Source organism: Lampetra fluviatilis, chromosome 28 (genome assembly GCF_964198595.1).
Source record: "Lampetra fluviatilis chromosome 28, kcLamFluv1.1, whole genome shotgun sequence".
Taxonomy (NCBI): domain Eukaryota; kingdom Metazoa; phylum Chordata; class Hyperoartia; order Petromyzontiformes; family Petromyzontidae; genus Lampetra; species Lampetra fluviatilis.
Window position 1 is genome coordinate 11,416,979 of NC_136302.1, and position 14,363 is coordinate 11,431,341.

The 14,363-nt window shown below is 52.6% G+C and overlaps 1 protein-coding gene across 3 annotated transcripts; it reads left to right on the forward strand.

The window, feature by feature from the left end:
* The first annotated feature begins 728 nt into the window (after nt 1–728).
* On the forward strand, nt 729–10,079 carry LOC144942780 (uncharacterized). 3 transcript variants are annotated; one of them, XM_078869705.1, is made up of 4 exons: nt 729–787; nt 1,517–1,603; nt 2,616–3,234; nt 6,976–10,079. In XM_078869705.1, exons 3-4 carry the CDS (start codon nt 3,013–3,015, stop codon nt 7,240–7,242), a joined length of 489 nt encoding a protein of 162 aa, XP_078725831.1. In that variant the 5' UTR covers nt 729–787; nt 1,517–1,603; nt 2,616–3,012; the 3' UTR covers nt 7,243–10,079. The 3 variants fall into 3 exon arrangements, with proteins under 3 accessions (XP_078725831.1, XP_078725829.1, XP_078725830.1); XM_078869703.1 differs by having other exon boundaries at nt 755–1,261; XM_078869704.1 differs by having other exon boundaries at nt 755–1,261; nt 1,517–1,598.
* Nucleotides 10,080–14,363: the final 4,284 nt, after the last annotated feature.

A 14,363-nucleotide genomic window follows, 5' to 3' on the forward strand; every position in this document is an offset into this window, starting at 1 on the left:
ATCAAGAGACGATCTAATCTCTGCTGTGGCCGCCACGAAGCCCACACCTGACAACAATAACAGCAACGCAATCATCACGACGGCGAGATGTGAACTACCTCGCCCGCTATACAGGAAGTCGTGGGTTCAATCCCCATTCTGACGCCTGCTGTATATTTGTCGTCTGCGTGTCTCTTTCTCTCTCTCTCTCCCTGTGGTCGTGCGCATTTAAAGTGTTTGGCCGCTATACATTTCCACGTGATGAGCAACTTCGTCGAGATGTCCTTTGCGGCCAGGTCGCTTCTGACATAAAAAATAGTCTATAGTTCACTTTATTGAATAGACTACCTAACAATGAGGACCGACACATATTGACGAATTTAAAACAGCCTTGCGTAACTGCTAGTGCGATTACGCAGCCACGATCCGCTCGAAAAGTTCCGTCGGAAACTGCCGGGGTAGGAATCCATCCGTGGGCTGAGAGTTAAGGGCAGCACACGCAGCTGCTCGGAGTCACATTGTGTTGTAGGTATCCCGTTCAAAGGGACTTTGTGTCTACCCTGTGTGTGTTTAGATTAATATGGGGCCAAGTGCTGTTAGCGTCTGGACTGGATGCGTAATCCATGCGCGTGCAAGATTATTCTCGTTTTTATTTGCGGATTGAGCGTCCTAATAATTAACGGTGGGGGAGGGCGAATGTACTGAATGTCTCCTAGGAGACGAGGCGGGGGGTGGTTTAAAGGATCGTTGTTGAGAGGCTGTGAGTCTCTCTGCGGGCCCGTATCTCTGCAAGTCCGCCGGTGTCTTTGTGAGTCTGTCTCTGTGAGTGTGTCCCTGTGAGTCCGTGTCTCTGTGAGTGTGTCCCTGCGAGTCTGTGTCTCTGTGAATCGGTGTCTCTGTGGGTCCGTGTCTCTGTGAATCGGTGTCTCTGTGAGTCTGTGTCTCTGTGAATCGGTGTCTCTGTGTGTCCGTGTGCCTGTGAGTGTGTATCTGTGTGTCCGTGTCTCTGTGAGTCTGTGTCTCTGTGAGTCTGTCTCTGTGAATCGGTGTCTCTGTGAGACCGTGTCCCTGTGAGTATGTGTCTCTGTGGGTCTGTGTCTCTATGAGTGTGTCACTGTGGGTCCGTGTCTCTGCCGGTGAGTCCGTCTGTGTGAGCTCCACCATTTCAGGTTCATTTCATTTGACCAGGAGAGAACTCCAGAGATCGGGCGAAAAGTTTCTCATTTGCAACAGCGACCTGGGGCATGAGATCTTCTACCATTAGGCGACGAGGATTCAAGAGGTCTGACCCTCCACCCCATACCACCACCACCACTTCGTGTTCCGTGCTCGCCCGTCATAGGTGCTCGCTAACAGCTCTTTCCCCGGCAGACCCGCGTAGCCTATCCGGGGGCTCTTTGTCTTTGCCCCCAGTATTAGCCGCAGTGCTCAGCGACCACTACCACCCCACCGCCACCCCCAGCGTCGCATTGCATTCCGTGAGCTGTCTGCCTCTGGCTTGACTTTGTGTCCACTGCGTTGTCGCCGTGTGACACAGTCCGTGCAGATGTCGAGTTAACACGACGCTGGAGTGCCGCCGTGGGGGTCCTGCAGAGCGCATCTCGCCGTCCTGCGACGAGGCACGGTAATAAAAGTCGTGCATCGATCATCGCCGGCAGCGCATTTACACTGCCGCCTTTAGAAAGATAAAAAAAACATCTCGTGGACATTGTGTCAATTTGAAGGTCGGAGGGTAAAACTACTCGAACGACAAGTCATCATCGTGTGCCGGGGCTCCTTTACCTTTGTCCCGCCGTTAAAGTCGCGTGCACACTCTCGCGAGTTCAAGCACCGTATGCACCACCCCTTAAAGAACACGTGACGCGCACCTTGTCCCTCCGACGTATCAATGTGCACTCTGCCGGGTCAAGTCATCGTATATCCCACTGCCTCTTTAAAATGCCGCCCATTCACCATGAACCCCCGCGACAGTGTTGAACATTGCGGTGTATCGCACGGGGCCCCTTTAAACCGCAATGTTGCAGCGTATACACTGCCCCTTTGTGAAGATCTCTGTGTGGGGGGGGGGGTGTTCGTGGTAGGGGGTGGTGGGTGGTGGGGGAGGGTGGGTTGGTGGTGGGCTTTTCTTAAAGCACAGCTGCGTCATTCATTCATTCACCTGACAGCCGCCCCTGGGCTTGCCCAGGCGACTCAGTCAGCTGTGCACAGACGAACAAAAACGCTCCCGCGCGCGCACACGCACACACACACGCACACGCGTGCCATCTACACGTAGCAAGCACATCGCGCACACACGTGTTCGTGCGTGCGTGTACACACACACATATGTGCCTGTGCTCATACTACCGGCCACGCCACCAATCCACTGGAGCGCCGTGCCAGCCTTTATAGGCGCTCGCGAAGAGCAACGCGCTCCCAACAAAGTCTGTTGCGACGACGACTGCGCGCAGACGGAGAGAGAGAGATAGAGAAAGCCTCTGTCTGGGCGCGTCTTTGTTGTCACAGCCGAACGGCAGTGTCTAGACATAGCTTCTTCCCTCCAGGCCGCACCGGTGCTGCCGAACAGACACAGCGAGCCCTTTGCCACGACGATCATGGCACCAACGCAGCCTTAAATGTGTCGCGCGCCCCCCCAGATCGCAGACGCCGCGCGCCCGGGATGTGCTGACTCATCCCTGGAGGAGGGACTGTCGCTGGTGACCCGCTGGATCACCCTGCCGTGGTGAGCGACGTCGTCCCGCGGTGAGCTGAATCACCTGCAGGGGACTCCTGTGGTTCCGAGTTAATCTGCCGGGCCATCTGCTGAGCTGGTTTCGTCATCTGGTGAGCTGAGTCGTCATCTGGTGAGCGAGGCCGCCTGCGAGGTATCCTTCAGGGCCATCTGCTGGAGCTGCAATCGCCTGGTGGAGCTGCTGATCACTACCACCGCTGCGACCCGGCCACCGCTACAACTCGACCACCAAAGCTACCCGGCCACCGCTACAACTCAACCACCAGGAACCCCCCCCCACCGCCCCTACCCAGGGGGGTGCCATGTCGCGCGAGACCTGCTGCGAGGAGATGGAGTGCGGCATCTGCTACGGGGAGTACTCGCGGCGCGGGCGCTCCGTGCCCAAGCGTCTGCCCGCGTGTGGCCACTCGTTCTGCGGAGCCTGCGTCTTGCTGTTGGCGCGGCCCCAGCAGGGCAAGGGCAGCAGCAGCAGCAGCGCCCTGCCGTGTCCGCTCTGCAGGGCGCTCTCCCTCGTGCCAGCGCAGGTAAGCGGGCGTCCTCCCCGACTCTCAAACACCTTCGTCGCATCTTCCATGCGTAGTGCCCAGAGAACGATTGTTTAAGGGCGCTTCGTAAAAAATTTTAATTATTATATTATGCTCATTATTATTTTAGGCCACGGCTTTAACGTCTCACTCGGTATTGTTTTTTTTCCCTTTCTTGAACGATGTCAGCCACATAGGCTGGCTTGTTGAGTATGTAGGGGGGGGGGGTTATTGGCGTAAGGCACTACCACTACAGACCAATACTGGCATTCATCTAATAGATTTTTGGGGCGAGGTTCGCGTGAGTAGAATGTGTCGTACACCCTTCTCCACACGACACGGTCAATTAATAGAGTTGTCACGTGATGAACAAACGCTGCCAATGTATATAACTGCATTCAGCAGCAGCATCACCATCGCTGGCTGTGTTGGAGGGAGCGATCCACACACACGCTTATACGATTGGATAGTCCCACGTTTTCGCCGTTGCTTACAACTAGCATCATCAAATGACCAGTCAATCATACAACTATGAATCGTCAGGTTTGTCACGAATCTCACCAGGCTCCCCTAATCCATGGTCACCAGACTGTATATTATCGTGCCCTACATTTAATGAACGTCCTTGTAGGACGTTGTTAACCCGAGGCACTGTTCACGCGGGTGATATCACCAAGGCCCGATAGGGGAGGGAGGGGCAGGGGTTGTTGTAAATTCGGGGGGGGGGGGGCAGGCGGTGGTGGGGAGGCCCTCTTTATAAATTAAATCCCTCCAGCCCTTGACTGTTAAAATCCCACCACTCGTGCCCAGTGGTGACTCCAACCGCTCCGTTGTTATTCACCTCCAGAGGTATTTTAATCATCGGTGTTGAATCGTTAATAAGCGAACTGTGAAGCCAAATCAAGCCGGTAGTGACACCGCACAGCGATGCCATTGTGTTGATGGCCAACTCACACTGCAGATGACATCTGTGGGGAAAAGAGCTTCACTCTTAACAAAGATTCTGATTCTGACACAACGGGATTCATCACTTTGTGACATTTTTGAGTTTTGTGTTTCGGTCACACTAGGAAGCATGGCTGTGGGGGGGGGGGGGCTTCAACATCCTCAGGTTTCCGTGGTTTCTTCCACGAGCAAAATGTAACTGGTATTGGGCCAAACATCCCATTGGCTCATAATGAAGGTGTTTGGGTGAGATCGCGTCAGTATAAATGTACCGTGAAGCCGCCACCACCCGACACAGCCAACCAGTAAGGTTCGTCACATGAACAAAACGTGCCAGTTAGTTACTGCTTCAGCCCACCGGTGTGTTGGAGTAAATCCACAACAAGTACAATTTGAGTATTGCGACGTTTCGCTGGTAATTGCATCCGGTCGTAACTCATTTGTCACGTTCTGTTGACGTGACGAACCTTACTGGTTGACTGTGTCGGATGTTGGCGGGTTACGACACATTTATATTTCGATTTAAAGCTTTCGTGACTGCAGGGATTCATCTTCTTGGTTTTTTCGGTAAAGTCACGTAGAAGGGAAGTAATAAAATAATAAAAAATAAAACATAATAAAATTCAACAATTTTTGTTTAATTTTATTATGTTTTATTTTTTATAAGAAATAATTTGTTTAATTTTATTATGTTTTATTTTTTATTATTTTATTACTTCCCTTCTACGTGACTTTACCGAAAAAACCAAGAAGACACATTTATACTTACACGATCTAACCCAAAAACCTTCATTAGCAATAATATCGCTCGCAAAAGCTTACTACCATTTGTCATCCCATTTGCCGCAACAACAAAACGTACCTGCAAATTATTTCTTATGCAGATGCAGAGCAACAAACGACAATTTGACATTCAGCTGGGCAAGCCAGACTACCGTGTCAGGAGCAGCGGAGTAGTGCATCATCGCCGTGATGTTTCCTCTTCGTATTTGTGGATCGGGGCATTGTGTCGTTACACGTTGTACGGTCTGTTCTGGATGACCACGGTCGCGCACAACTGGAGATAGTTAATTTCCCATGTGTGCATCAGGTATCCGAATCTACTGCCATGGTGTGTGCAGTGGATGCGGTTTAGGGTGGACCGTGAGCTTCGTTGAAGATCAAACCCAGGGTTGTTCTGCGTTGATGCGCTTTGCAAATGAATGCAGCATCGCTCCGCTACTGCAAACAAACAGCCTTGGCAGGACCCTCCTGAAGCATAGTCTTGAGACTCAGCGAGGCTTTCCAGTGCAAGCTCGCGGAACATACATTTAACGAACATTGTAATGAGACGGCAGAATGTTGGCAATTGTACGTGTCCATGTTGAACTTCTTTCGCTTCGCCACAGAGGTAACCGCACTAATCGGAGGTGCGGGGCAGGGAGAGGTGGGGGTGGAAGAACAACAAACTCATCACATCCCACACAACGACGAACAAACTACGCGCACGTGTTTAACCATGGCAGTCCAACTGCACGCATTTTAACTGCCATGGTTAAATGCACGCATTTTAGCCCAGGTCTCCCTTGAGAGTCACTCCCAGCTGATCTCTGTGGGCTCGTAAGCGGTCGCGAAGCACTCTGGGGAGCATCTCGCGTTCATTGCGCGATCAATCAACGATAGAGAGACGGGAAGACAAAGGTCCCCCGTATAGCCTCTCGCCGTTTGTTGGGGCAAGTGCTTCTTCGCGAGCGCATGACGTGGGGGTGGTGTGGCCAGTACCACGCGCCGGCCGCCTTTGTCTTCCCACTGTTGACGTTTACACACCGTGCCCGTTGCTTTATTTAAGGCTGAGTCGACCTAGAGCTCGCGGAGATCTGGATAAATCAGTCACTGCTGTTGGCCGTGAATGGGAAATCGAGGTCAGGTTGCCGGGTTCGTCGCGCGGCGCGCTAACCACTGCGCCACCGCTCCATCTCGCACGAGCGAGGAGGAGAAGACCCTGGCAACCCAGGGGTTTCACCCCCCCCTTCCCCTGAAACTCCATGCCTCGGGTCCCCCTCAATTATTCACGGTGCGGCCACGGAGCGGAGGGGCAATGGTGGGGGTGGTGCCGATGGTGGTGGTGGTGGTGGCATTGTGCTGGTGGCAATCGTGGTGGTGGTGGTGATGGTATTACACAATAGCCACGTTGCTTCATTGTGTGTAGTGGTGGTAATGTTGTTGGTAGTAGTGGTGGTGTTGGTTATGGTAGTGGCAGCCAGCCCATGGCACCTGGGTCTGTCCCGTGACCTCCTGCCAGCGAGCCTTCAACACTTCACGTGGTCTCAAAGTGCACCTGGCCTGGCACAGGTCCCGTGGTGACGTCACCGTCACTTGGTGGCGAGAGGGCCTATTGGTCGTGGCAGTCTAGGCCTATTGGTCGTGGTGTGTATTAAAACACCGGCACTGGGGAGACAAAGGCGGCCAGACGTGGTGCTAGCCACAGTGCTCCCCCACAGGTGCGCCGTGTTGGTCTTCATTCGGCGCTCGCTAACAGCACTTGCCCCAACAACTTCTGTAGGCTATACAGTACAGGGGATCTTTGTCTTTGTGTGTCTATGTTGCTCGTGTGTGTGTGTACAGTGTGTTTTAGTGTGTGTAGAGGGCCTGGAAAGCACACACGTAATTATCCCTGAATTACTATGGCACTAAATATGATGATGCTGCTGCTGATGCTACCGATGACGTCAACTCTGATGCTGACAATGCTGCTGGTGCTGCTGCTTCTGCTGATGATGATGCTGCTGCTGCTGATGATGATTTCTCCTTCCGCAGGGCCCGGAGTTGCTGTTGGCGCTACAGGACGACATTTCGCTCACGTCGCGAATCGTCAGCCGGCCCGGCGGCGACGAGGAGGATGGGGGGGGTCACGTGACGGGCGAGAGGGACGACGACGGCGGCGGCGATGAGGAGGAGGACGAAGAGGAGGATGAGGCTAACGAGGTGGTGGTGACGTCGCAACGCGTGGAGTTGGTGCTGCCGAAAATCAAACTCCTCCCGCTGCGCATGTTCAGGCGCGTGCCTTACAAGAAGCTCTTCTGAGTGGTCATCATCAGCAGCAGCAGCTACTGCTGCTGCATCATCGTCATCAGCAGCATCAGCAGCATCATCAGCTGCAGTAGTAACCGCATCAAAAGCAGCATAAAAACATTGTCATGGAATGCGCTTTTGTGTCATCATCAGCATCATCATTAGCATCAGCAGCAGTGTCAACAGCAGCAGCAGTCCGAAGAACGACATCATTGTCGCATCATCTTCATCAGCAGCAGCACAGTAACATCATCAGCAGCAGCAACACCATAATTGGCATCAGCATCATCATTATCAGCAGTACACATGGGGTGATCATCACACTCCTCTGAGTCAGTCGGCAGCATCATCACCATCATCAGCGGCGATGCCACCTCACCGTCACCATCTGCTACCGTGTGCTCCCTGCTCCTCCTGCCCCCTCGTGTCTCCCACCCCTGGGGGGAGGGGTGCGGGGGTGAGAGGGTGGTGGTGGGGGTAGCGAGATATTTGGGGGGTAAGGTCACAACGTAGGCTTGATGCTGGACATTAGAGCCACCACCAACACTACCGCCGGCTCCGCCACAATCACCACCACCATCGCCAACACCACCACCCCTAGTGCCTCTACCACCTCCACCACCACAAATGCCACAATCACCAACGCCACCACTACCACTGCTATCACCACCACCAACAACAACAACACCCGCCATTCGCCACTAAGCGGTGGTGACGTCACCACAGCGCTTGTGCCACGTGAAGGCCACTACCACCATCACCACCACTACCACCAGCACCACCATCCCCTCCACCACCATAACTACCTCCACCACCATCGTCATTCAATCACCGCCACACTGTTACCACCACCACTGCCACCACCACCACGCCGTGCCTCCTGCAGCGGCACACCGACACCCCCACTCGCGTATTGACAAAGAGTCAGCCTCCTCCTCCTCAACAAAAGCAGACAAAGGGGAACCAGCTTTCACTGCCCGCAGCGGTGAGCCCCGGAGGGATTAGCCCACCAATTAATAGAGGGGTCATCGATTCACAGATGACCGGTAATCGATATCGATGACCGCCTCAAGAAGGGGGCCCACAGAGTCGAGTTCGTCACGAAACCCACGCTAACATGGCGCCACGGTGGCGAGATGTTAACTACCTCGCCTGGTACACAGGAGGTCGTCGGTTCCATTCCGACTCTGACGCCTGCTGCTGTATATTTGGAGTTTGCGGTGTCTCTCTTTCTCTCCCCGTGGCCGCGTGGATTTGTCTCCGGGTCCTCCGGCTTTTCCCTGCACATTTAGAATCAACATCGCGCGTTTAGAGTATTTGGCTGCAATAACGTTTCCACTGTCAACGCTGTCGGCCTCCGTTGGCGAGAGCACGAACGGAGCGAGGAGGGGTTGGTGGGGACAGCACCCGTCGAGGGGAGGGCCATGGGAGCTCGACACGCGCGTTCCCAAGTGTTGGTGGGAAAAGCCGGAGGGCCCGGAGACAAATCCACGGGGAGAGAGATGACAACAACAACGACGATAACAACAACAATGACGACGACAACGACGAGGATGATGCTGACGATGTCCCTACTTCAGTTGAAACGTGTCCCCCCCCCCTTACGCCTCTCCCCTGCGTCTCGCGCCCAATGCGTGAGAAAACGATCACGTGTCACGTTTAAATTATTATTTGTATATTATTCTAAGTTTACGTAGCGGGGGAGGGGGGGGAGTGGTGGCACAGTGGTTGGCGCGCGCTGAAGCTAAAATCTGAAGTGGACTGCCCCCTCCCCTCACCCCCATCTTTTTGTGCTTCACCAACCCACACTGACAGAGCGTGGTGAAGTATGGTCAAACAACCCCCCCCCCCCCCAAATGACTGACGTGGTGTGGGGTCATCGAGCAGTGGCTTTAACAAAGGGCTGTACATTCAATTGTTGTTGTGAAGACTCGCGGTCTTGTTTTGCAGTAGTATTAGAACGACAGTATTATTGTTACGATTATCGTTTGCCTTGTAATGTTCAATGCAAGTCGCGTGTTGTTATTATAAATGGGGGTGGGGGGGACATTCTCCCCTCGTTTCGTGTTATGTCTCCGGGACTCTCCGCTCTTGCAAGCAAACCAACACCGACTCCGGCAAGACGCGGGGCGGTGAACGTGTGTGTCTATGTTGCTCGCGCGCTCGTTAGCTTCTTCGGTAACTGAAGTCAGTTCACACGCTCGCTCAAACTCACCCCCACCCACCCCCGTCACTCACTGACTCACTCACCTGACCACTCACTCGCCTAACCACTCACTCACCTGACCACTCGCCCGCTCAATCACTCCTTCACTCAGTTAACCCCCTCATCCACTCACACCCACTCACCTTACCACTGACTTAATCACTCCCTCACTCAATTGCCCCCCTCACTCAGTCACCCACTCACCTCACCCACTCACCGAATCACTCCCTCACTCAGTCACCCACTCACCTCACTCACTCACCGAATCACTCCCTCACTCAGTCACCCACTCACCTCACCCACTCACCGAATCACTCCCTCACTCAGTCACCCCCCTCGCCTCACCGATGGCACTCTCCACTCGACAGACGAAGCTGCCGTAGAAGCTCACGGCGCGTGCGCGCGAGACGTCGGCCACTTGTGACGAACAAGGCGCGTCACACAAACCGAGAGCCCACGTGGGCAGCCACACGTGGGCAGCAGTGACGACGATGACGACAACCGCCGCTAATGCGCACGCGGGAAACGAAGTTGGTGCAGCAATGAGGCCTTCCAGAGGCGACCGAATTTCACAACTAAAGCAGCTTCATGTTCTTGGGTCTTTCGGTAAAGTCACGTAGATAGGTTCAAAGAAAATAACAAAAAGTTACAAAAAACTACGACGTTTCGATCGCAACACAAGCGGTCGTCTTTTTTTTTTCCTGAAGACGACCGCTTGCTTGTGTTGCGATCGAAACGTCGTAGTTTTGTTATTTTTTGTTATTTTCTTTGAACCTATCTACGTGACTTTACCGAAAGACCCAAGAACATGAATTCCTGCAGTCACGAAAGCTTTAAGTCAAGATCTAAAGCGGCTTCCTGGGCGACAATCGAAATCGCGGGAAGAAGAAGCAGCAGAGGAATGCACCCAAAAAGTGTTGTTTACATTTATTCAGTTATTTGGGGTTCTCGTATATAGTCTAATAATACATTTAATGCAAACGAACGCACCCTTTGTTTCGTTTGTAAAGTTTAGCTCCGTCTCTTAAACAACAACAACAAACTCCTTCCCAGCAGAGTCCTGCCGCAATGCGATGTTGTGGCGAGTTCCTTCCTGATCGAGGGTGTGGGTAGGAACGGGTTCACCATCCCGCCTCCTGTACTGCCACCTCACGGCCAAACGCTTCTCCCGAGATTCCTCGAGAAAATTGGGGAGCGGCGGTGCAGCGGTCAGCGCTAACGCTGCGCTACGAACCCGGCGACCCGAGTTCAAATCCCGCTCACGGCCAACACCGCTGACGATTATCTGAACCGGTCCTGGGCTTCCTCTGGATCGACTCGGCCTCAAATGAGTACCTTGTGCAGTGTTTAAACATCGCCACTGGGCAGACAAAGGCGGCCGGGCGTGGTGCTGGCCACCGACCCCTTCCATGTGCCGTGCTGGCCTTCATAGGTGCTCGCTAACAGCACTTGCCCCAATACTCTGTTAAGGCTATTGGGGGGATTATTCTTTGGTTCTTTTCGGTTAAGTCACGTCTAAAAATAAAATAATAAATTAAAATAACATATTACGACGTTTCGATTGCAACACAAGCAATCATCATCAGGCATAAAAGAAATAGCAACAAAAATGTAACTAGAAAACTATAGACAGACATACAAGCAGACAGACATCACAACGGCACACAGAGAGAGGACACAAATCGGCACAAAGAGAGGGGTCGTTTCTGTGACGGTCCCTTAAATATAGAGAGGGGGGGGCGGGGACGGAGAGAGGGAGGGGGCAGAGAGAATTAGCATATCAATGAGTGCTAATTCTCTCTGCCCCCTCCCTCTCTCCGTCTCCGCCGCCCCCTCTCTATATTTAAGGGACCGTCACAGAAACGACCCCTCTCTTTGTGCCGATTTGTGTCCTCTCTCTGTGTGCCGTTGTGATGTCTGTCTGCTTGTATGTCTGTCTATAGTTTTCTAGTTACATTTTTGTTGCTATTTCTTTTATGCCTGATTATGATTGCTTGTGTTGCAATCGAAACGTCGTAATATGTTATTTTAATTTATTATTTTATTTTTAGACGTGACTTAACCGAAAAGAACCAAAGAATAATTCCTGCAGTCACGAAAGCTCCTAAATTAAGATTATTGGGGGGATCTTTGTCTTTGCCTTAGAATGAATGAGCCAGCCGTGTGAGTTCGGGCTTGTGGCGCACACATCCACGTGTGAATCCAGCGCTGTGGTGGCAGCGATTATAATTATATACCGCAATATTTCATTGGAACTTGGAACAACAGTTTTCGCTCGCTTGGAAAGAGAGAGACTCAGGCGTGAAGAAAGAGGAAGGCAACGATTGCCCTTAGAGGAACCTGGCTCATTGGCTGAGCACACATTTTCATGTTTACTGGGTAGCCTGCGCTGTTAGCGAGCACCTATTAAGGCTTGTGTAACGATGGCGTTGATGATGCTTGGTTAGTAGTCGTGGTGGTGGCATCATCTCAACGGCACGCCGCTCCACTTGTCCCTAACCACAAATACTCATTTGAGGCCGAGTCGGCATAGGGGAGGCCCAGACCCGATTCGGTAACGAAGAATGTGCCGCTGCTGTTGCCTGCGTCTCTGCCGTGTTTGAAAACACACGAACCTTCATAACCACAGACATCTCTTAGCTCGGTGGTTTAGCCTTACACGGACCATAAATATATGGGCAAGTGCTGTTAGCGAGCGCCTATTATTAATGATCGCGCGCGCACACACACACAGGGTATATTATAAACGGTGCAATATTGCAATACCTGTCAGATGTGAATATAAACCGCGCCTGATGATTGTTATGCCTTTTTACTTTGCGGAGAATGCGGTCATTCATGTTCTGCGCATCGTCCAATTGTGAAATGTCGTAAGCACGTGTCACCCGGCTCGCTGCGTGGAGAGAAGTCCGTTTAGCTGCTGCTGTTGTGGTGGTTGTTGTTGCTGTGCTTTGTTGGTTGTTGACGAGGGTTGTTGACGCTAAATAAAATTGTAAAGCTCTTCCAAGTCTCCCCCCCAGTGCCCCCCCCTCACTCCCCAGCCCCCACCTCTCACCACTCCTCAGCCCCCACCTTTCACCACCAGCCCCCACCTCTCACCACCCCCCAACCCCCACTTCTCATAACCCCCCAGCCCCCACCTGTCACAAGCCCCCACCTCTCAACACCCCCCAGCCCCCACCTGTCACTACCCCCGCAGCCCCCACCTCTCACACCCCCCCCAGCCCCCACCTCTCACTACCCCCCAGCCCCCACCTCTCACCACCCCCCCCCAGCCCCCACCTCTTACCACCCCCCAGCCCCGACCTCTCACCACCCCTCAGCCCCCACCTCTCACCCCCCCACAGCCCCACCCGTCACCACCCCAGCCCTCACCCCTACAAATAGTCTCCATAACCAAATAGATAAGCGGACTACGTCTCCTTCACGATATTTATTCATTTATGCTGGAGCAGCATTCCGATGAGCAATAAAGCTCTTTTTCAAAGATGTCCTTAACATATTTACCCCCCCCCCCCAAAATCATCAGGGATTGCTCCGCCCACCTCGGGGGTTGCTCCGCCCACCTCGGTGGGTGCTCCGCCCACCACCACGGTCACGTGGCCAGGGCTGACGTGGAAGATGGCCGCGGGAGTTTTGGTCGCTTGGCGGCAGCGTGCAAGGTAATGTACAGTACATTGGGTACAGTGCTCTTAAATTGTTACACATTAATAGAGGCGGGGGTGGTAGGGTCTACGAGAAGTAAGGTGGTGAGTTTGTAGCTCAAGTAAGGCCCAGGTCGTGGCCTCGTTCGTGTGAAGCGGACGCGTATTACCATGCGGTCCAGAAGATGGCCGTCTTTGAAAGCTTCCATCGACGGAGTGGAACATTTGAGTTGGTGGTTCGTGAGATTCGGATGTGGGGCGATTCGCAACAGCCGTGTGTGGTGATGTTATAGTGGTTAAAGCAGACCTGTCAACCGAATACGGTTTACCCAGTATTCTTGTACAGGGATATTCGAGTTTGCAGGTCCTTACAGCCGTTTCAATACGTGCAACATCTATGTTGTCCGTTTGTGTTTCTCCCTTGTGATGGGACTTTGTAGGATGAACGTTGATATTTATTAGGGAAATAAGGTCTGAATTGGTCTGTAATAAGGTAGGGAACTGATACGGGGTTGAGAGGTATGTAGTTTTTGATAAAGAGAATGCTTTTTTTGCATGTTCGCCACAAGTACGTGTGGTTAATGCAGACATGATTCCTTGCAAAAGGTTTCTGTTTGGTGTTTTAACATCTTAACACCCGTTTTATTGCCAGAAAGGGTAAAACCAATTCTTATATTATCTAGGTATGTAGTTCTCATAAGACGTATTGGTCTCCCGGCCGATGCACTCCCCTCCCTCCAACAGATTCAAAATGCTTCTGCGCGATTTAGTTCCAATCTTCACTCCTTCAACACCACTGGCTTCCCGTTTACGACACTGCTGTCTTTTCATATACCTGACGCTAAGAGTCTTTAAACCTCTACGTGGGCTTGCCCCACCTTAACGTGGCTCACTCATGTCCTAACAACATGTCCCCCTCCTCTCGTCCTCTTCATTCCCAGTCTTCTCTTCTCACTCTGCCCCTCATCCCCAGTGCACGATGCCGTGCTCGGTGCTTAGCCCTCCTTGCACCCCTAAACTGGAATAACCCCCCTCCGTACATTGAGCAACATTTCCCATAAACTCAACACTGCCCATAGACTCAGCATTGCCGATAGACTCATCACTGCCCATAGACCCGGCACTGCACCATAGACTCAACACTGCCCATAGACTCAACACTGCCCATAAGCTCAACACTACCCATAGACTCAACACTGCCCATAGACTCAACACTGCCCATAAACTCAACACTGCCCATAGACTCAGCATTGCCGATATACTCATCACTGCCTATAGACTCA

Bases quoted from the DNA above. Each gene is read 5' to 3' on its own strand.
- LOC144942780 (XM_078869705.1), top strand. From the start codon at position 3,013: ATGTCGCGCGAGACCTGCTGCGAGGAGATGGAGTGCGGCATCTGCTAC. The intron at 3,235-6,975 runs GTAAGCGGGCGT...CTCCTTCCGCAG, and splicing joins TCTCCCTCGTGCCAGCGCAG to GGCCCGGAGTTGCTGTTGGC.